Source organism: Mirounga leonina, unplaced genomic scaffold (assembly GCF_011800145.1).
Source record: "Mirounga leonina isolate KUSES-001 unplaced genomic scaffold, KU_Mleo_1.0 Mir_366, whole genome shotgun sequence".
Lineage (NCBI taxonomy): Eukaryota > Metazoa > Chordata > Mammalia > Carnivora > Phocidae > Mirounga > Mirounga leonina.
The window spans coordinates 12,924,887-12,948,143 of NW_023270709.1; the positions used below are offsets into that span (position 1 = coordinate 12,924,887).

The 23,257-nt window shown below is 43.4% G+C and overlaps 1 protein-coding gene and 1 long non-coding RNA gene across 3 annotated transcripts in view; one reads left to right on the forward strand and one right to left on the reverse strand.

The window, feature by feature from the left end:
• Positions 1-23,257, forward strand: part of LOC118027450 (N-acetyllactosaminide beta-1,6-N-acetylglucosaminyl-transferase) — a 58,749-nt gene that overhangs the window by 12,384 nt on the left and 23,108 nt on the right. Inside the window, exon 1 of one of the 2 annotated variants that reach the window (XM_035030832.1) lies at positions 11,770-13,064. The exons of the other annotated variant lie outside the window; for it this stretch is intronic. Coding sequence (XP_034886723.1) covers positions 12,140-13,064 — 925 coding nt within the window. The 5' untranslated portion in view covers positions 11,770-12,139. Of the gene's footprint in view, positions 1-11,769; positions 13,065-23,257 lie in introns of those variants that run through there. 2 annotated transcript variants of the gene reach the window in all.
• Positions 9,805-11,742, reverse strand: LOC118027451. Its single transcript, XR_004683828.1, has 3 exons — positions 11,656-11,742; positions 10,033-10,486; positions 9,805-9,990 (listed from the first exon to the last, which is right to left on the reverse strand). It is a non-coding gene; the product is annotated as an uncharacterized LOC118027451 (long non-coding RNA).

Sequence of the window (23,257 nt, forward strand, 5' to 3'; positions counted from 1 at the left end):
TTTCACTTAGATTTATACCCAGTAGGTCCATCCATATTGTCACAAATGGCAAGATTTCACTCTTTCTTGTGGCTGAGTAATATCCCTTTGTATATATATACCACATCTTTATCCATTCATCTATAGATGGACACTTGGATTGCATCTGTATCTTGGTTATTGTAAATAATGCTGGAATAAACATAAGGGTGCATATGTCTTTCTTTCCAAATTAGTGGTTTTTTTTCTTTGGGTAAATACCCAGTGTGGAATTACTGGATCGATGGAAGTCTATTTTTAATTTTTTGAGGCTCCTCCATACTGTTTTCCACAGTGGCTGCACCAGCTTGCATTCCCACCAACAGTGCACGAAGGTGCCCTTTCTCCACATCCTCACCAACACTTGTTATTTCTTATGTTTTTTATTTTAGCCATTCTGATGGGTCTGAGGTGATATCTCATTGTGGTTTTGATTTGCATTTCCCTGATGATGAGTGATGTTGGGCATCTTTTCATGTGTCTATTGTTCATCTGTATTTTTTCTTTGGAAAAATGTCTGTTCAGGTCCTCTGCCCATTTTTTAATCAGATAGGATTTTTTGGTGATGAGTTTATGTGTTCTTTGTATACTTTGGATGTTAACCCTTATCAGATATATCATTTGCAATTATCTTCTCCCTTTCAGTAGGTTGTCTTTTGCTGCTTTCCTGCACTGTGCAAAATTATTTTGGTGTAGTCCCAATTATTTAATTTTGTTTTTGTTTCTCATTTGAAGAGACATAGCTAGAAAAAATGTTTCTACAGCTGATGTCAAAGAAATTACTGCATATGTTTTATTCTAGGAATTTTACCATTTCAGGCCTCACATATAGGTCTTTAATCCATTTTGAGTTTATTTTTGTATATGGTGTAAGAAAGCCAATTTCATTTTTCTGCATGTAGCTGTCCAGTTTTCCCAACACCACTTGTTGAAGAGACTACCTTTTCCCCCGTTGTATATTATTGCCTCCTTAGCCATGGATTAATTGACCATATAAGTGTGGGTTTATTTCTGGACCCTCTACTCTGTTCCATTGATCTATGTGTCTATTTTTGTGCCAGTACCATACCGTTTTGGTTACTGTAGCTTTGTAGTATATCTTGAAATCCAGGATTGGGATAATTCCAGTGTTGTTTTTTCTAAATAGAAATAATTTTTAATATGCCGCTCAGCCCTTCTGCTCAGTCAGCTGCAAATCATCATCCCCTCCACCCCCACCCCCATCATCTCACACACACACACACACACACACACACAACCTAGATTACTTTGCAACGTGCTGAGGGGTCAACTTAAGATAGCATTTTCTAGCCATGTTCAGTCTTTCTGGGACATTTCCTGAAGTCCTTTCTGCTCCTGGTAAACAGCAATGGGACTGGTCTCTCTCCTTCAGTTTTTCCAAAGCATCTTGCTCACCTTGGGAATGCTTCCCAATGCCAAGCTTATTTTGGGAGCAGTATGGGTTCAAGCCAGACTATGCTTCAATCTGAGGTCTACCATCTTTGAGTTTACCAAACTGGTGCCTTATTCTGCACCAAAGAAGTAAAAAGAACAGCCCAACAGTAGAGGCCCCTGGGTTTTCATAAAGCTGCTTTTTAAAAAAAGATTTATTTATTTATTTGAGAGAGAGAGAGAGCATGCAGTGGGGAGGGGCAGAGAGAGTCTTAAGCAGACTCAGCTGAGTGGGGAGCCCAGTGCAGGGCTCAATCCCTAGACCCTGGGATCACAACCTGAGCCAAACCGAGAGTTGAACATTCAACCAACTGTGCCACCCAGGCACCCCATAAGGCTGCTTCTTTGATGGAAAAAAGACCTCATCAGTTGGTTAGGGAAATGACCTTGTTAAGATCTTGGGTGATTTTTTTTTTTTCTCTGAAACTCAGAGTAGACAATTTGCAATCTTAGAAAATTACATCCAAAGCAGTAGATGTATTAGTTACTTTCCTAACTAACCATTTCTTAGTGTGGTTTCTCAATGCCAGAGCTGTTTACAAGCCTGTCTTTATCTCATCCTCCGACCTGCAGAGTATTTGACATTCTTTCTTGAGATGTTTCTGGACAAAACCATGAGTGTCAGGTTTTCCCCAAAATATATTTATCCCGTATCTACGTCAGTGCCATGTTTTCAGAGAATAGATGGATGATATTGATTCCCTATAATCTTTCTTTTCAGCCAGATTTAAAAGATCAGAACTTAATTGTGAACATTTGGGGAGTAAAACTGCCATTTTTATATAGATTTATTTATTTAAAGAGAGAGAGAGAGCATGAGTGCACGTGTGCATGTGAGCAGGGGAGCAGCAGAGGGAGAGGGAGAGAGAGAATCTCCAGCAGACTCCCCACTGAGCACAGAGCCCAATGTGGGGCTTGATCCCACCATCCTGAGATCATGACCTGAGCCAAAATCAAGAGTCGGACTCTCAACTGTCTAAGCCACCCAGGAGCCCCCAAACTGCCTTTTTATTTTTTTAAGCAAACTGAAGATACTCAGATCATCCTAATGCAGTTAGCTTCCTACCATCCTAAGTCCCTCTTCTAGACACTTCCTCTTTCCCCACCGCCTTCCTTAGCCCCAATCTTCACAGGATTCCTCCTTCATGAAAATCTGTAATTCTGGCTTCAAGTCAGAGCTCCTTGGGGGTCTACAAGAAGAAGGACCTCCTGCCTGGGACTCCAAACGCTCTCCCACATCCCACCTGAAAACTGCGCAGCTTAGACCCTGAAGTCCTGGCTAGGTGTCCGGTGGTCTCTTGGAGAGGCTGCACACCCCCATCTGGCTTCTCCTCTCCCAGGACTTTGGTCTTTCTGAGCTAACTGCCCTCCACCCGCCTCCAAGTCTTCTTGATTTTATCATGGGTCAGTTATCCTACCACATTTTGGACTTTCCCCTGCACTTAGTGAATCCAAACAAAACTCTCCAGTGCAGTTTTCCTGTAAAAACAGCCTCCTCTTTATTCTGGGCAGAATTTAGAATAATCACCGCATTTAGAGCTGAAAGAAGCCCGAGGGAGAGTCTACTTCCAATCCTAAGGTTGTACAAATTTGGGAAATGAGAGTCAGAGAGCTCAAATGGCTGGTTGACTCTGCTGCTCCGTACATAAGTGAACATTTTCTGGCTTTGTTGCCTCATTTATTGCAAATGTTAAAATAAGCGTTTCCATTCATAAGACCCCCATATTTTTCTATTAGTCTTGTGTTAACAGAAAAAAGACCTCTCAAGTCACATGGGATGTGGAGGGGAGGGGATTTCAGAATCCGTTGACACTATAATAACAGTTATTTTCCTTTTGGGTTCTCCCTTCATTATGTAGGTTGTTATTAAGACATTCTTATATCCAGTGGGGAACATCTGTGTAGGTAGAACAATTTATGTGTGTTCTTTTTGGTTCGCTGTGAAGCTGTCCCACAAATGCTAATCATTTCGTCCCCATTCCTCAGTGGTTTGGGATATGTAGGGAAGGGTTATGTAGTTTTTATGCATTACAGTTTGCAGACTTTTGATGGTCTGCATGCTCCCCCACCCAGATCAATGGCTTAAACATTTCTTTCCCTTCCACACTGATCAGTTATTTTTTTTTTAACGTATTTATTTATTTGAGAGAGAAAGAGGGCACGTGCAAGCTCACGAGCAGGGGGAGGGGCAGAGAGAAAGAATCTCCAGCAGACTCCCCACTGAGCACGGAGCCCCACTGAGTGAGGAGCCCAATGTGGGGCTTGATCTCATGACCCTGAGATCATGACCTGAGCTGAAATCAAGAGTCAGATGCTTCACTAACTGAGCCACCCAGGCACCCCTGGTATTTTTTTTTTTAACCTTTCTTTTCTTTTCTTTTTTTTTTTTTTGAGAGAGAGAGAGAGGGAGGGAGAGGAGGGGCAGAGGGGAAGAGAATCTTAATCAGGCTCCACGCCCAGCACGGGGCAGGGTGGGGGGCCTTGATCTCACATCCTTGAGATCATGACCTGAGCTGAAATCAAAAGTCAGAGGCTTAACCGACTGAACCACCCAGATGCCCCACACACTGATCAGTTACTGAATACTCTTAAGTAAATACCTCTCAGCTGTGAGTGGGTAGGACTGCTGGTGTCGAGGGTTACCAGTTCATCCTGGTGTGCCCAGGACTTTCCCAGTTTTAACACTAAAAATCCTACATTCCCCAGAAATTTCTCCATCTTGGGCAAACTGGACAGATGGTTACCCTAAGCGCTGCCCCAGCACATTCCTACTCATTTCCCAATGCCCAGGTCATCTCAGGATCAAGATATTTATGTTCCATAGAACAGCACTGATCAATAAACTGGAAACAGGTTATAATCAAACCACTCAGTTATGCAGGTTCATCATACTGAAGATAGGTTAAAGGGTAGTGATTGAAACTGCGCTATCAGTCACGAGGGCCCTAACCAAAGCAGACTGGGGCCAAGCCTACTCTATTTATAACAATTTTTCCATTGTTTTTGAGGAGAAAGGCTAGAGTTTAAGGAAGTCATTTAAAAGGATAAATGGGTACACATAAAATCTGAATCTAAAACCACTTTAACCAGTGGAAGAAATCAAATGCAAAGATCTTCAATGAAGTGCAAACACAGGACATATCTTGGAGAAAAATTTGTTCCAGCATTTTAATGTCTAGGAAAGAAGAAGTGTCTGCTTTTGGGGATTGATCCAAGCCCTCTGCCCTAATAAACTGTCTAAACTCAAGTTAATGACAGGTTCTGTGGGAAAGATGTTAGTAGGAGAGTGGATTGAATAAACTGAACACGAGTCAAGAATTTAAGAGGGCTATTAAAAGTAGAAGTTGGAGGGAGCCACTGCCTATCTCTATTTTAAGATGGTTTTGCTTCCACTTATTTGAAAATGTTCAAAAGATAAGGAGTATCTTCAAGATACAGTTCTCTGGCAGCTGCTGAATGATAAAATACTGTCTCTTAGAATCTCCAACAAACACCCTGCTGAGTGCAGATTCCGACACAGGGCTCAATCCCATGACCCTAGGATCATGACCTGAGCCAAAACCGAAGAGTGGAATGCTCAACTGACTGAGCCACCTAAGTACCCCAGTGAATATATCTTAAAAAAAAAAAAAAAATGGAGATGTTTGCTTCAAGCCCTCTTCCAGTACAATTAATGATTGTAAATTAACCATCGCCTTGCTGAGTAATGTTATCTGTTGGTAAAAGGTTTATGATTTATTTAATAAATGAAACTGCCAAATTAAAAAAAAATACTGTCTCTTAATAGAAATACCATCCCCTTGCAATGTCAGTTTGATGATCAAAAATACGGAGATGGAGGAGTTTGGAGGTAGTTGGTGTCAGAAAGGTGGCAGAAGACTATGCTAGATCAGGACAGACCTTGGACATGCAAGTTCTCTTCATGAATCTGCAATCTTTTTTTTTCTCAAAGGAGACATTTAGAAAAGTTGCATAGAAAGACAGTCACCTATTCTGTTCTTGAAATTTAACAGAATATAACCAAAGATAAAAATTTTTGTTTGTGTTTAGTGCTTGGTTTTTACTTTTGTTTTTGTGTGGGCAATTAGAATTAAATCTGGGCAGTTCACCCCAGAAGGGAGAGAACTTTGCTCCCCGAAGAATACTACTTCTAGGGAAATAGGAAAAGGAGTGGGACCCCAGAAGAATGAGGTTGTGCTGTGTGGCATAGCAAGTGGAGAAAATGCAGAAGAAGCCTTCTTAGCCAGATTTACTTTCCACCACTTGGATAGACTACTCCTTTTTTAAAAATTGGGAAACTAAGGTAAAGTGATCCCAAGAGACTTTTTCAGGGTCATGTAGGAAACAGCAGAGCCTTGGATTTTTTTTTTAAAGATTTATTTATGTATTTTAGAGAGAGAGCACAAGTGGAAGGAGCAGAGGGAGAGAGAATCACAAGCAGATTCCACACTGAGCGTGGAGCCCGATGCCGGGCTCATCTCACCACCCTGAGATCATGACCTGAGCCAAAACCAAGAGTCTGTTGCTTAACCGACTGGACGACCCAGGCACACACCCCCGCCCCCAGCAGAGCCTTGTTTAAACCCTGCTCCAAAGCCTCAGTCTTCCCCACTGTGCTGTGTATTTTTCTCTATCATAACCTTTTTATGGGGTTGTATTTGTCTCTATCATAACCTTTTTGTGGGGTCCACCAGCAGGCTGGCACTCTGAAGAGGTAACCATTTGGATGTTGTTTGAAAAAAGAGTCTGAAGGGGCTGCAGTTGGGAATGAAGAGTAGTTGGCCCACCCTGAGGCAGGGGGACAGGGCAGAAGAGGCCAATGCTACCCATGATAACAGTGGCCTTGAGAGCTCCTGCCTATCCTTCGGGATCTTTTAGGTGGCAGAATGACCTCTCAAGCACAGCTGTTCTGCTTCACTAAACATAGCTAGGAAGGCAGACGGGTCAGGTAGTTTCCTAGGTGAGCCAAGTTTGCCATCAGAGAGATGCCTGAAGATGTGTTGAGTCATTCTTTGGTTCAAGGCATTGTTCTAAGCTCTTTTTATGTCCCGACCTATTTAAATCTCTTTAGAACCCAGGGCTCCTGGGCGGCTCAGTCGGTTAAGCAACTGCCTTTGGCTCAGGTCATGATCCCAGGGTCCTGGGATGGAGCCCTGCATCGAGGCCCCGCTTTGGGCTCCTTGCTCCATGGGGAGCCGGCTTCTCCTATTCCCTCTGCCGCTCCCCCTGCTTGTGCACGCGCACTCTCTCTCTCTATCAAATAAATAAATAAAATCTTAAAATAGATAAATAAATAAGTCTCTTTAGAACCCTATGAGGTCAGTCTTCTTAGCACCTCCCTTTTCTAGAAAAAGAAGGACACTGGGGCATATAATCCAGTGCCCTGCACTCTAGCCCAGATGGTGTGTGTAAGGGCCTCCATGTGGGTCTAAGGATGACCAACATCACTATTTGCCCTCATTTCACATTCCTTTATCTGCAAAGATACAGAAATTCTAGGTGATGGCAAAGACTCCAATACTGCAAAATGTGGGCCTGGAGGATCACGATTACAATCTAGAACAGAGATCAGCAAACTACAGACAGCCCCTGGGCTAAATCTGGCCCGTTTCTGTAGTGTCCACAAACTAAGAGTGACTTTACATTTTTAAATGGTTGGGGAAGGGCGCCTGGGTGGCTCAGTTGGTTAAGCGACTGCCTTCAGCTCAGGTCATGATCCTGGAGTCCCAGCATCCAGTTCCGCATTGGGCTCCCTGCTCGGCGGGGAGTCTGCTTCTCCCTCTGACCCTCCCCCCTCTCATGTGCTCTCTCTCTCTCATTCTCTCTCTCTCAAATAAATAAATAAAATCTTTAAAAAAAATAAATAAAAAATAAATGGTTGGGGAAAAAAATCAAAAGAAGACGATTTGGTGACATGGAAATTACATGAACTTGAGCTGTCAGTATCCATAAATTAAGATTTAGCAAGACACAGGCAATATGGTTATGCCTACTTTCATGCTGTGGTAACAGCACTCAGTGGTTGCATCAGAGACCAAAAGTCCCACAAGCCTAAAATATTTACTACGTGGCCCTTTATAAAAGAAATGCTGATGCCTGATATAGGATCATGTGGTTAACATAATTGCCTAATATTTTCAGGGAAAAATTTTTGTCATAATTGTGAGTTTAACCAAAAGCCTCCCCTTTTGCACAGAAAAAGGTTATTAAAAAAAGATTCTGAATAAACATATTTCACAAAAGACTTTTTTTTTAAGATTTTATTTATTTATTTGAGAGAGAGAGAGAGCTCAAGCAGAGGGAGTGACAGAGGGAGAGGGAGAAGCTGACTCCCCGCTGAGCAGGGAGCCCGATGCGGGGCTCGATCCCAGGACCCTGGGATCATGACCCGAGCCAAAGGCAGGCTGAGCCACCCAGGTGCCCCCACAAATGACTTTTTAAATAGCATCTGCAGCATGTATACATAAGATATAGAAATACATTTATATTTCTATTTGCTAGATGTTAGTACTCTGCTTGTTTTCAAAGAAAGTCTGGTTGGCCCAATGTTTGCAGTGATCTTTACGGCTGTCAAGCCCTTTCATGGTGACATTAACTTATTTGATAATTCATAAATACTGGAGGTCCTGATCAACAGTAATAAAATAGTCACTGAGCTGTATGAATGCCAGCCATCCTTTTATTGAATGATCGTGCACTGCTCTGCTCCTGGAGTTTTTCTGGAACCTACTTCATCCTCTGTCTGCTACCTCTTCACGAGGGTGCCCCGTTCCCCAGTGCTACGTCCCTCTTTTAATCTGTGACTTCTTATCTGTTCAGTTCCGAGTCAGTTTGTTACGATTGTGTCTAAACGAAGAGTCCAGAGGCTAAGTCTCAAGGGGGATTCAAAGTACATGACCTTTAATGCTTAAAGCAAAGATGATAAACTGGCATCTTTAGGGCCAAATGCAGTCTTTGGGGGTGTATATGCATGCATGCACTTGTGTCTTACAAATGTGTTAGTGACTTGGTAACATTTAAAGAGTTTGGGATTTTATATATATATATATAAAATCCAGCTTTCTCACTTCTCTTAAAATATCTGAAGAGTTGGCAGCACTGGCCCTATGACCAGCATGGCATTAATAGCTGGCGCTGAGCTGGAGCTGCTGCTTGCTTTAGGTGGGACCCAGGCTCTTTGCTGCAGTCCCCACCCTCCCCTCACCCTCAAGGTGTCCATGACACCTTGGCCAAGTGTTCGCTGCCACTTGTGAACTTACTAGCCCTGTCTTTCCCTTCCTCCACCAGCTTCACTTCTTTTTTTCATTTACGGTCCTCTATATGTTCCAGTGTGTGAGTCCAGTCCATGGCGTTGTGATGGTTGTTTTGGTTGCTGGGAGATCTTGTTTACTTTCTGGATCTCCCGTGCAGCCAAAGTCTTTCGGGTTGTCAGACTGACACCCAATGGTGTACCCTTGGCCGAGTTGAGGGGGCCCATCAAAAAGCATCACCTTGATTCTGTAGCGATAATTAAACTGGGAGGAGCGATCTGAGGTCAAGGAGAACTATGAGCACTTGGGAAGGAGTCAGGCTCGGATTCCTCCCCTGCCCCTGTGACCACCGCACCAGCATTCGCGGTTACCTCTCGCGGCCCAGTTACGGTGGACACAGAGCTCCTAGAACGTTCATGAGAACTACGGGCCTGTGAGGGAAAAAAGATCCCACAGTGTTCTCAGAAAGCCCCCCAGAGCCTCGCCTTTTGCTTCCATGTTGAGCTGAGGGGATTATGCACAGTTAGCTGCTGTCCAGGTGCTGTCTCCTTGTTGGTGATGTTCAAGATTATCCTGGGACCGAGAGAGGCAGGGAGTGTGATACAAAATGTCCACATGACGACAGTGTTCAGTTTGTGAAGCCAACTAGAGTGAACAGAGCAGAAATAACGTACTGGTTGGAAGTTGATAGCTTAGCCCGCCCAGTGATTTGCTAGAAGAAAATGCCTGTTCAGTTGCCCCAGATACCAAGCAAAACAAACCTACCCTCTGGGCTAAGTGCTTAGCAGGCATCCCATTTTCAAGACAGGTTGTTCATCCAAAGCACTGTAAATAAGGCGGAACAGACTATAGAAGGGTTTCTGGGGTACTGGTGTTTTGAACTGTCAATCACCTCACACCACTCCCCACCCCATTTGCAATCTGCTTTGACTAAATCATGATTAAAGATTTGTTGGGTTTGCTTTGGATGGGCATTCCAGCGGGCTCCCTCTTGTGCGGTCAAGGCTCAAGGCAAAAAGAAGGAAGAACCCACAGAATCTGTGATGAGAGCCCCGTGCTTCCCCTCCTCCCTTTGGCTCTTTCCCTCCTGCTCTCCACAAGTCTGACCAAGGATGTATTTTTCAGAAAAGGGTGTGGCTCTAACTAGAATGAAGGGAAGTGAAGGCATCCAAACGGACAATTCAGTTCCTCCCTTCCCATAGCCGTATTTCTACTTTTTGTCTGGGCCAAAGGGGGCTAGCGATGGGGAAGAAAAAGAATGGGATTTAACCTCCCCTCGTGTTCAGTGGGAAGAAAAAGAATGGGATTTAACCTCCCCTCGTGTTCAGTGGGAATAAATCAACCCAGTGGAAATGTTTCTCTTTTCCATTACTAAGAACAGAAGTCAAAATATCAGTTCATTCACACGGTAAGAAATGTTGGACATTTTTCAAAAGAGAAATGACAACAGTAGCTGGTAATGCGTATTGAACACGTGATCGTATACCCAAACCTTCAACAAGAGTCATCGCATTTACTGTTCTTCACAACCGCGAGAAATGGGAACCACTGTCGTTTTTCCATCTCACAGAGGAAGAACCCAGGGCTAAGAGAGGTTAAGTAACTTTAGCCTGGTCTCTCAGCTGGTCACTGACCAGAGGCGATTTGAAGTCAAATAGACCGGCTTCAGCATCTGGACAAGGGAGCTGCAGAGTGAAGGTTTCTGGCTTCAGTCCAGCTGAATGACTTTGGAAAAAAAATACTCTTCTTGCCTTCCATTTCCTCATCTGTAAAATAAAGGGTCGTATTAGATGATCTTTGAGTCTGTTTCCAAATCAGTACCCGTCACCTCCAGGCCACTGTTGTCATTCATTAGCTCCGTGGATTATAGTAAGCTAAGGGGGGTGTGGGACAGGAAGGGGGCAGGGAGATTGCCACGTTATACACCAAACACTTTCCTAACAGAGACAACTGCTCCAATGGCCACACGGTGCCCAGACAGGTAGGAAGGCTGGGTGACTGCAGGCTGCGAGGGGGGCAGGCCACTTTCAGCTACCACTGTGGCTGCCACAATTGATGGGTTTTTTTAGCTGGACGAGTTACTTTCCCCCAGAAGCATCCTTACCACCCTCCTAAGTCTACAGCGCACTCCACATTTGCTGAGTGCTCCAGGCACCTGCAGAGGTGAGCTATGACAACCACTCTGTAATGTGACCAGACCTGCTGGGCTTCCAGTCCTGCCTCCCCTGAATTACACTGACTGGTACTTCCAGGAATTTTGCAGCAGCTCCGAAGCCTTTGTTGTTTCTTCAGAGTAAGGAAGTGGGAGAGAGGGGGCTGGGTGGGAAAGAGACTTCTTTGATTTCTATGAAACGGCCTCAGATCGGAAGATGTCAGACTTTTCCAAAGACCAGGGGCAAGTGACTCCACATATTGTAGATACTGCCGTGTCAGGAGTTGAAGATATCTGAAGCTCTGTGTGAAAATGGGAACCAACTTTCTGGGAGCAATCACTATCACCTTTCCCTCTCGCGTGCAAACGGAAGTGTGTTTCTTTCATTTATGTCATCCACACCGACCCTTTAATGTTACAAGTCACTGCTAGGTTCCTTCTGCCCTCATCCCATGCCCCAAGAGTGTAATTCTTTTTTCTCTCTTCCCATACATAGCCTACACAAACATGTATATGCTATGTAACACCACTGGAAACGGATTTAACCCAGCTCGCCACAGACTCTTTGGCCACTGATAATCTTTTACCTCCGCCCATTACAAGTGCATTTTTTTTTCTTATCTGTGTCTGTGTGCCCAGAGGCAGAAATAACACTGAAATGCAAAAGAGGGGCAGAGAAACGGGAAGACGGATAAAGCCGAGGGGCAGAAGTCCTAAATGTTGTGGTTTGCAAGGGGGGCTGGTAGTTTGCGGGGGCGAAGCAGAAAAAGTAGAAGCACTTACTCTGAAAGGCGAGGAGGAGAGAGCTGCAGAAGAGCCGGGAGACCAGATCCGAGTTGATGGGATGGAAGGGGGGCGGGGTGAGGCGAGGGAAACTCAGCCCCAGTGAAAAGGACCCGTCAGTCCTTTCCAGAACGTAATTTGCTAAGATCCGCCACTTGCATTTCGTATGCATATGAGGAGGGCTTCCCGGAAGCGGGGCTGGGCTGAGCGGCGCGCTGCTGGCTGCTCGGGATTCAGCACCCGGAGTCCGAGAAGAGCGGTGCGAGCTAGGGCAGCATCTCTCGTCCGGCCCGCGCCGCAGAGGATGGACGCCACGCTGGAGCGGACAGTAAATGAGGATTGAAGGACTCAAGCCCTCTGGAGAAGCTTGCCGACATTCAGGACTGGGAAGACAGGCGGTTCCACCTCTTCACACTTGCGGGTTAAGGGACTGGTCATTTCTCAGTCCCTGGAGAGAGATTCCTTCCCCAAGGAAGTGAAGATAATGAACTTTTGGAGGTACTGCTTTTTTGCTTTCACTGTGTTCAGTGGGGTTATTTTTGTGATATTTTATAATAGCCCGTTACACCTGCCAAAGAATTTCGGGACGCTGAATAGCTCCAGTCACAGGTATTTTGGAATACATGCCTGTGATAACGCCTTAGAAGATAAGTCCACTTTTTTGTGGGGAAAGACCTTGCCATCACCTTTGGGGAGTGTCCCGTGTAAGGACTACCTGATCCAAAATCACTACATCACCAGCCCCCTGTCGGAAGAAGAAGTTGCTTTTCCTTTGGCTTATGTCATGGTCATCCATAAGGACTTTGATACTTTTGAAAGGCTCTTCAGGGCTATCTATATGCCCCAAAATGTCTACTGCGTTCACGTGGATGAGAAAGCCACAGCTGAGTTTAAGGAATCTGTGTGGCAGTTACTGAGCTGCTTCCCAAATGCTTTTGTTGCTTCCAAGGTGGAGCCAGTGGTCTATGGGGGGATCTCCAGGCTCCAGGCTGACCTGAACTGTCTAAAAGACCTCGCGGCGTCCAAGGTGCCGTGGAAGTACGCCATCAACACGTGCGGGCAAGACTTCCCCCTGAAAACCAACAAGGAGATAATTCGGTATCTGAAAGGCTTTAAAGGGAAGAACATTACCCCGGGGGTGCTGCCCCCAGCTCACGCAATCAAGCGGACTAAATTCGTCCACCGGGAGCATATAGGCAAAGATGGCTCCTTTGTGAAAAATACTAATATTTTGAAAACCTCACCTCCACATCAGCTGACCATCTACTTTGGCACTGCCTATGTGGCCCTTACCAGAGAGTTTGTCAACTTTGTCCTCCATGACAAAAGGGCCATTGATCTACTACACTGGTCAAAAGATACTTACAGCCCCGATGAACATTTCTGGGTGACACTTAATAGGGTTCCAGGTATGTGCTGATTTCCATTCCAATTTTTTCTTACTCATAGATTGAGTTCACTAACATCCAACGCTTCTAGAGAACAGACTTGTTTGAAATTATTTGAAAGAAAAAATTTAATGCTTAGAAAACTATTAGTCTGGTTGTTTTTTAGTGACCAGCTTAGTGCCAACTGTCTTGTAACTCTGTGCGGTATAGTGATCTAAGAAGTATGCAAGAGCTGCCGGAGCTCTGGCAAAGCTGTCTTTGATCTTGTATCATGTAGCTCAGTCTTTTGTTTGTGTGTGTGTGTGTGTGTGTTTTAATTGAAGTGTAATTGACATATACTAGCTCAGTCTTGTGAATGAATGCTTTTCATGTCCTTGATAAGCACAGCCATAACGTGTTGAAATTGATTTTTAATAAGCATTCTAGAATTTATGACTTGAAATAGGTAGTATTTCTTTCAGAGCATGTCACACAGTATCCCATTCATCCTCAAAGTCATTGCTCAAAGTCGGTGGGGCTGTTTTTAGAATCTGTGAATCTTCTTTGGAAGTTGATAAATTGTCTCTTCAGTTAAATGTCTCTAATCTAAGACCTGATCAAGTACCCAGGTCTCAACCAACTTGGTTCAACAAAAACAGTCTGATATTTTGTTGTCGAGAAGAATGGGTAAAATGAATTGGAATCCCCAGAGTTGATCAACAGCTGGAGGTGATCCAAAGTAAATTCTCAATTTCGAAGTCACAGATTACTGGAAATTCCACTTTGCAGTCTCTTGATTTCATAGACTGGGAAGCCTTTTCTGTTGTTTATGATCATTTGGAAAGGGGTCCGAGGTACGCCGGGCCACTGAAGGCAGAAAACAGCTCCAAATTCCCTCTTTGATTCAGGACTGAGTTTCTTTTCAAAATTCTGTTTTCCGTATGTTGTCTGAGAACACCTGTGTGCCCAATAAACGAGTTTCCACTGTTGTGACAGCATGGCTCTGGTTATCAACCCTTGTGAGGGTGGCCCTATCCCTGCGCTTATGTGGACTATTGTTATCAAGGACACATTTGAGTGAGGTTTCAAGCTACCTTCATAGCTGAAAGTAGATTCATAGCTGTGACTCTTTTCTCAATTATTCGGCATTCCTAAGAGCCAAGTTGGAGTGGTGGTCACAAAGTCTACTCAGGGCAGAAAGAGGACAGGCAAGGTGACTGGGAACAGAGACATGTTCTATCCTGTGGGCTACTGAATTGTCAGATCACAAAGACTTGTAGGAGTGGGAGTAAACCAACACTTACCAGAGTGTAGTGAGTGTTCATTCTTACTGTTTACAAATGACTATTTTAAACACATGTAAATATGCACTAGGTGGCATCTAATACTGTTTTGGTTAATATAGTTTGCTCCAGATTTATGTTCTACATCATTTCTTTCAAGGATAAGAAATAATCATTGTTATCCTCATGTACAGAGGAAGAAAAGGAGGCTTAGAGAGATTGAAGTAATATGCTCCTCTTTACACAGCTTGTCCAAGCAAAGCTGGGATCTAATCCTGGATTCGTGTGACCTGAAGTTTGAACTTGCACCAGGAAAGGAAGGAATAATCATTTCTTCTTTCCTATATCTAAAGCAAATTCCCGGGGCGCCTGGGTGGCTCAGTCGGTTAAGCGTCCTACTCTCGATTTCAGCTCAGGTCATGATCTCAGGATCCTAAGATCAAGCCCTGCATTGGGCTCTAAGCTCAGTGTGGAGTCTGCTTGTCCCTTTCCGTTCCCCCTGCTTGTTCTCACGCACTCACACGCACTCTCTCTCTCAAATAATAAATAAAATCTTAAAAAAAAAAAAAAAAAAAGTAAAGCAAATCCCCTGCAGAATTCCCGAAAGGGGATAGGGTAAGGATGGGGGGGTGGGGGGGGAAGAACAGTGGAAGTAAGCTCCACCTGACCACTTTAAGCTGGAAATAAGGTTAGCAGGAATATGGAGTGCTAGTGTGTGTGTGTGTGTGTGTGTGTGTGTGTTGGAACACAGTGAACATGCTGAGGCTTAGCAGGGCCACTGTGCCAGCTGGAGTCATGGGAAGGTGTCCTTGCCAGAACTGATTGCCAACCCCACACAGGCTTCTGTGCCAGTTTCCTCAGTCCCCATCTGCAACAGGCTTTGGTCTGGCTCTTCCTTCTGTGAGCCAGTGGAAATGGGAGGTGTTCTTCAGTTAATGTTCTTACAAAAGGCTGGTGAGGGGAGGAGCAACCTAATCACTGTGAAGTATCTTGAGGACTTTGTCTTTACAATGAGTAGAAGTCTTTTTTTTTTTTAAAAAAAGATTTTTTTTTTTTCTTAAGTAATCTCTACACCCAACCTGGAGCTCGAACTTACAACCCCCGAGATCAAGAGTCACATGTTCTACCGACACAGCCAGCCTGGCGCCTCTTGTTCATTTTACATATACTGTTTTTAAGTTTACCCCAAAAATACAGAGAAAAAGAAAAATGATCTTTATTTTAGGCACCCTATTGTTCGTGAGAAACAAAGGACTACTGGATATGTTATTTATTTACATAGATCATATGCAGATATTTAGGAAGCTGATTTTAATTTAAATGCTTACGTTTTTCTTATTTGGAAGCATTTTATAATCCGGACCCAAACCGTTTGGTGGAACTAAGTCTCCAGCGATCTTTGCTTCCCAGAACGCAACAATGGCAAGTGCGTGCAACTCTCAGATAGGTTAGTACAATGCTTGTTTCCTTGCGTCAAGCTTTGCAGTGGCTTTTCATGATCTTGAGGATCAGGTTGAAGTTCTTATTGTGACATGACCTCCATGACCTGACTTCTTCTCCCCCTTGCCCTTCCCTGACCCATCTCTCTACTTTATTTTTACTTGATGCCTCAGACTTCATGTTCCAGCAACTCCTTAGCCCTACACACTTTCCCAATTTTCACTTAATTGGGGGGAGGGGCGGTCTTTGGGATATCCCTCCTACCATCTCTGTGTAACTCCGATTCATCCTTTATAAGCCACCTTGGATGGCACCTCTGGAAGCCGTCTCCAATCACCCACCTCCCAGATCATTGGGACTCCAACTCTGGGTTCTCCTCTACTCAGTGCACTGCTGCCAGCATTGGATTATAATTTCCTGCTAAGTGTGGATCTCCTCTGCCCTACCCCCTCAGCATTTGGGTTCCTTAAGGGTAAGAAATAGGACGACCATCCTTGTCTTCCCTATCACTACCCCACACTACCACCTACCACTGTGCCTGACTTGAGGATTTATAGCTTGCTGGATGGCTGTGGGGAAGGTGTGGGGAGGGGCTAGATAGTTATGAGAAGCTTGGAAGGATGTATAAAAGTGTCCTGTCTCTGGGTGGGGTGGGGCGAATTTTCGAGTAAGGATTGGAGAAAGAGGAGGTAAGATACTGCTTGGAGGTGTCATTCCACAATAACGAAGTCCCACCAATGGTATCAGTAAAGAGAAAGAGAAAGATACCAGAAAGACGTTGTAGAAATTGGCAAGCCCGAGTTCCAGCTGAAATGTTAATAGGGCAAAGTTCCTCCTTAAAAAAATCTGGTTTCCAGGTAGCCGCTCTGGGCCCATCATGCATTCGCATCTGATTCCAGGAGAAAGCACTGGTACCCCATGTGGGTGCCTCCAGTTAGTTCCCACCTTACTTGCACCTGGTTTGAGTTTCTCCCACAACCTGGCACCCACCCAACCCTGCGGGTGGTACTTCTTCCTGACCTACTCAACGTTCCTGCAGTGGGCTTCTACTGCCGTAATTTGATCTAGGCTGCTTCGCAGCTAATGGATTAGGAAAAACAAAACAAAACAAAAACCCTGAGTATAAGGAAATGAAAGGCTAGGAAAAGCCAACAATAGAAAGAAAACTTGAAACATTTCTCCAGGTGTAGCTCCCAGCAAATGTAAACAGTGAGCCATTGAGAAGCTATGTGTTCTCCACGGAAAGGTTACCAGGCCCTTAAATCTGGGCAGGGCTGGCTCAGTCCCAGTTCTTTTCAAAGTATGTATTGTATGCTCTGTACATCAGCCTAAATTTAGAAGTCAGTTTCGAGAACCACAAAGGATGCATTCAATCATGCTGACTGTACCAATGACCGAGAATTAGAAACATTGATGGCCTGGTGGAGTCCTGTCCTCATGAATGTCATTAGAACAGTCAGGTCTACCAGAAAGCTGAGTTTGTGTGTGTGGCCAGATGATAATCCACACTGGATGTGGAGATAAATTCTGGTTGAAGGAGAAATTATATAAAACAGAAACTTCCATGGGTCCTTATGCATTTAACAGTTTTAAAATGATACCACTTTAGGGGCACCTGGGTGGCTCAGTTGGTTGTACGTCCGAGTCTTGATTTCAACTCAGGTCATGATTTCGGGGTCATGAGATTGAGCCCCTCATCAGGCTGGGCGTGGAGCATGCTTAAGATTCTCTCTCTGTCTCTCTCCCTCTGCACCCCCCACCATGCATGTTCTTTCTCTCTCTCTCTCTCTCAAAAAAATAAAATGATGCCATTTTTGTATAGCCAGATAATACCAAATACACATAATAAATTTGGACATGATTTTTAAAATATTATGTCAGTGATTTGAGCCTTTTGCCCTGTTTTTCCTCCATTAGAAAAGGGCTCAAGGCTCTTCTCGGGCCAGTAATTTGGGGAAGATTGATGATTTACAATTTATCCTGGCTCTTGAGTACCTAGACTGGTAAGTTTATATCATGAAATGGTGAGCTCTGGTGGAGAAACCTTAGGCAGGTTGCCTACTATTTAGATAATTAAGTTCTGCTGAAGCCGTAGGCAGTTGAAGGATCATTTATGATGCCTCCAGGCATTGGCTGTGCTGTAATATTTGGATCATCTTTCCTGGAGAATCTATGCCCAAACATTCTTTGCTCCCCACCCCTGTGAAGGAAAAAGTCCGGAAACACTGCTCTTAATTAGCTTTTAATTCCTAATCTCTAAAACAACATTATGCAAGACAAAAAATTGGATTAAAGTATATATGAAGATTTAATTAAATATAAATACCATTATGATTGGTAAATATTCACTGAGCTTACCATGACTTGAATTCTGGCGGAAAGGATTAACGTAGCTACCATTTCAGAACTGGCAAGACCATTTGTCCAACGTTCTTTCAACCTGCCATCACTGTCTACAAATTGTATAAAACAAATATTTTCTAGAAGCCTTAGTTGCCTTTTTTTAAAAACAAAAACATAATATTGCATTTCAATGACTCTTTAAGCAACAACATAAAATATTTTGTATATCAAAGCCCTAATAAATGTATAATCAATGTCAAAATGATCTCTTTAACATAAATATCTCTACTCTGTTTCTCTGAACCATTAAACAACATCTCCTTCCATCTGCCTTTGAGTCCACACAATACTATGAAAAGGACTCGGGAGCCAGACAAAGTTGAAGTCCCGGATCCTATTATTTGCTAACTATGTGGTATTGCCTTAGTGTATGCTGACCCCCAGTTTACCCATCTGTGATGATGGGAATAATAAATAGCACTTAGTTCCCAGAGAAGTTATAAGTATTAAGTAAGATAATGCATATAGTGCAGTGGTTCTCAGACAGAGCCCCAGAACCAACAGGGCCTGTTGACACAGATTGCTGGGCCCTCCCCCCAGAGTTTCTGATTCAGCAGGTCTGGAGCAAGCCCCAACATCTGTATTTCTAACAAGCTCCCAGGGGATCCTGGTGCTCCTTGTCTAGGAGACCCTCTCTTACGGAGACTGGCCCACGTATAGATTTGCAGCAAATGTTGGTTCTGTTGATTTCCATCAGAGACTCTCCTTGACTGAGAAAAAAAGGCAGCCAGCAGGACAAAGGAAACTGAGGGTGTATAAATAGGAAAATAGAAGGTGTTGTAAAGGTGCTGTGCAAAGGCCTGGTGGGAAAGTATTCCTATTGAGCAAATAACCCCTGCGCTCAGGAATGAGGCAAACCCGCTGATGAGTTTTAGCTTGGTCCTTATTAGCTTGGTGACTGTGGGTAACTCTAACCTCAGACACCTCATCTATACGGTCCTGATAACAACAGCTACTTAATAAGTTGTTCTGAGAGGGGCACCTGGCTGGCCCAGTTGGTCAAGTACAGGACTCTTGATCTCGGGGTTGTGAGTTTGAGCCCTATGTTGGGTGTAGAGATGACTTAAATAAATAAAGCTTATGCAAGAATTAGAAAAAAAATAAGTTCTGAGAATTAAATGAAAAAGTTGAGTGTCATGAGTGACAGGATAAGTGTTTATCCACTTAGTAATATGAATATGTATAAAGAAAACCTTAATGTGGTCTAGAGTTCCTAAACTAACTAGATCCTCAAGGTGTTAAATACAATTAATTTAAATATCTTTTTACTATAAAAGCATGTCTACACTATGGCTCCACCACCAAGTACAACTGGATGTAGATATACCCAGAGAAAACCAGGAGGAAGTATAGGAAAATGTAAGCAAGTTTCACATGTTGGGATGGGCACTTATTCTTTGTAATTTTGATTTCCCTTAGTGTAATCGGTGTAATTTTTGAAACTACTAAAATAGTTCACTTGGTCCTCACACGAATATTGCTGGGTGTGTATTATCCATAAGAAGTGTTTCCTTAAAAATCCAAAGGATGTCAGTATTGTCTTCAGGACTTTATTTTTGTGAACACATCAGGTGAAAGGAACAGGAATTGGGATTCATAGGTTGCTTTATTTTCTGAAAGCATACCGTGCCCCAGAAGGGACTTACGTGGTATTTGTTTAGAACATGATATAATTTCTCAGAAAAGGAAATCAGCACAGCCAGGACCTGAAAGAAATGAGAGCTTTTTCACAATCATTCTATACAGGTTTTTTCTGGCTCAGCCACATCCTTCCCATTTTGGGTGTTCAACTTCCTCAAAGTTAAAACAAACGTTACCCCTCCTAGCTACTCACACAGGGATAATTTATAAACCCTAATACGAAATTCACCAACATGCAGCTCCATAACCCTCTTGTGCCCATCAACCAGTTTCTCCAACTGCCAACATACTACACAAACCCAAAGCCAGAAAACAAAATTTATGAAAAATCTTTGAATTGACTCTATAATTTTCAGACATGAGTAGCTTCCTCTTTTCAAAGGAAATATAAAATTCCAGTAGTCCAGGCTGAGACTTTCTGCGTATCCCATGATAGTGTTTTGCTGAAAAGTGAAAATCTTTTTATCCAACCTAAACTTTTAGGATCTATTACATCAACCAGATTGTGTTTTCTTCTCCAGCCCCCCCCCTTTTTTTAATGGACAAAGCTGAATCTACAAACTCTTTAAGCCTTAGAAAGCAAGAGTCAGAATGATGCTTGTTATGTTATTAGGAATAGTAAAACTCATTTAGTGGGATAGACCCTTCCACCTGCAGTGTTCAGAGATACTTTTGTTCATCTCTTGTTGCTACTGAATATCCACTTCCTCTATTTAAGAAAAACACAACAAAACAAAAGAAGGACAAATACACGGTCTTCTTATTTTAAGAGTCCTTGTATGTTGACTTGGAAATGACACAAGGATATTTCACTTTCAGCTATATATCAATGTATTTAACATGACCGCTGGTTCTCGCAGAGCCTTCTCTTTTTTTCTTTTTAAAGATTTTATTTATTTATTTGAGAGAGAGAGAGTGAGCGCGAGAGAGAGCATAAGCAGGGGGCACAGGCAGAGGGAGAGGGAGGAGCAGGGTCTCCGCTGAGCAGGGAGTCCGATGCGGGGCTCGATCCCAGGACCCTGGGATCATGACTTGAGCCAAAGGCAGATGCTTAACCGACTGAGCCACCCAGGCGCCCCAAGCCTTCTCTGCTGGGTTCAGTCATCTTGTTAATTTTTCACATGTGTGATTTCATCTGAGATTCCCCAGGTTTCAAGCTTCCGAGCTTTGCACGAGGCTCCTCTCATCTTGCAGGACTGTGTGGAGGGACGAATTTCAACGTTGTCATCCCAGCCTCATCAGTTAACAGCTGGTCTGACACTGGGCAAGTTTACTTTACCAACCTGAGCCCGAGTTAATTTTTGGTTTTAGGAATTTAGAGAAAGTTTGGAAGGTATTTGGGAATTTATTAAAAAGTAAGATTGTGTGTTGGGCAGTTCTGATTCAATTTCACTCCTCAATATATAAATATGTAGAATAATGCATTTCACAGCAGTGGCTCTGACTTGCTAGTATTTCTTTTCAAAGATGCTTGTAAAAGAGCCAGAAGAATCTTGAGGTGGCTCTAAGGAGGAGAGTTTGGGATGACCCCAAAGGACACTCAAGAATTAGAACAGCAGGGGCGCGTGGTGGCTCAGTTGGTTGAGCTTCCAACTCTTGATTTTGGCTCAGGTCATGATCTTGGGGTCATGGGATCGAGCCCCATGTCAGGCTCCAAGCTTGACGGGGAGTCTGCTTGAGATTCTCTCTCTCCTCTGCCCCTCACTCTCTCTCACCCTCTCTCTCGCTAAAATAAATAAGTAAATCTTAAAAAAAAAAAAAAAGAATTAGAACAGCAGTTTGTGGACCTTGAGTTTTTTCAACACTTCACACTGCACATCTAAAAACAGTAGAATACTAAACAAATGGACTGTAAGTGTTACGAGCCTGGTGTGAATGTTTTATTTTCCTTTTCATAAGTTCTTCACACTCCAACCACTGCAGTGACCACATAAGAAGGGCCAATGACCTAGGTATGCACACTGCAAAATTATCTTCTAGCCTCTGTTCTAGCCTCTGTCCTTGTAGGACCCTAGGTACGTCACCTAACTTCTCTGGGCCTCAGGTTCCTCCTCAGTAAAAGGAAAAAAGTGGGCTGGGTGATCTCAAAAAAATTCTCCTGCATTATTTTGCTTTAACTCTGGAGCATGCAGTGGAAGGAGCAAAAATTTTACACATTCATTTACCTGCTGGCTGATCTTGAGCAGTTAACCTATCCTATGTGGGCCACAGTTGACTCATCTATAAAATGGAGACAATACTAGCAATTTATAAGATGATGGAGAAGGTAGTTCCCAGTTCAGCCTTCGTTGATTGTATGACCATTTCCATCCTTCCTTTTTTCCAGTACAGGATTACTGGAACAATGGCCTCTGGGCAATGAATTTCTCTCCTTGTCACAGTCACTATGTCTATGTTTAGATGCCAACTGCCACTCCTGCCAGCATTTAATAAAACTCAGGCCAATCATCATAGGCAGTGGGTGTGGGTGATTTTTGTGCTGTAAAATTCTAACCAAATGAGGATGTTAGTTACTGAGTACTAACACAATAACCCCATTTGCCTGGCTGTCTTAATATAGCACATTTCTCCTTGTTTCTGGAGAGTATTTTCTGGGCACGCCCATAAATACTGAGCTAGATGAAGGCTAGTGTAATATATAACTGTGGGGGAGAGGAGGAGGCCCTCTGGAGCCAGACGACTTGGTTTCAAATGCAGTTTTGCAGATTTCTAGTGTATACAATTTGAGGCAAATGATGTAATCACTCTGAATCTCAGTTTCTGTATTTGTAAAATGGGGACAATAATGGTACCTACTATTGTAAGTGAATTATGTGTAGTAATACATATCAAATGCCAAAAATCGTGCATAGTGCCTGGTAAGTATTAATAACTGTTAGGTTTTTGTTTTTGTTTTTATTCCACCCAATTGTCCTCATTAAGAGACAACAGGAACTGGGAAAACACAATTTTTCCATGATGCAAAGGCTTCTGAGATTACTACAAAGGATCTGGAAGATTTTCTGGATCTCAGACAAAATCAGCTTGAATTTCCTCTCCCCCCCAGCTTCCAATACTACTCTCCTTGTGTGGAAATGAGAGGAAAAGAGTAACTGTAGTATGACACTGGTTAGTGAGAGTATTTGTCTCACGTGCATCATTTTTTGGTGGGCAAGTTCATGCTTAGATACGAAGAAACACAGGTGTTCAACAACAATCCTGTGTCAATGTTGGCATCTTGACTCTTGAGGATACCTACAATTTCCAGATAACCTCAATCTCCTCTCTGCCCCAATTGAAAAAAAAATGCAGTATTGTTTCCACCAGAATGAGGGGGCACCTGAACCAGGTTAAAACGGTATCTCGGGAAGCATCTGGTCCATCTCCCTGTCCGCTTCCATCCATTGTGTCCCAAGAAGGACACGTGGAGTGAGGAGTATGCCAGATGAAAGACATGGCCTCCTTTACCTTCAGAGCCCTCCAGTGGCC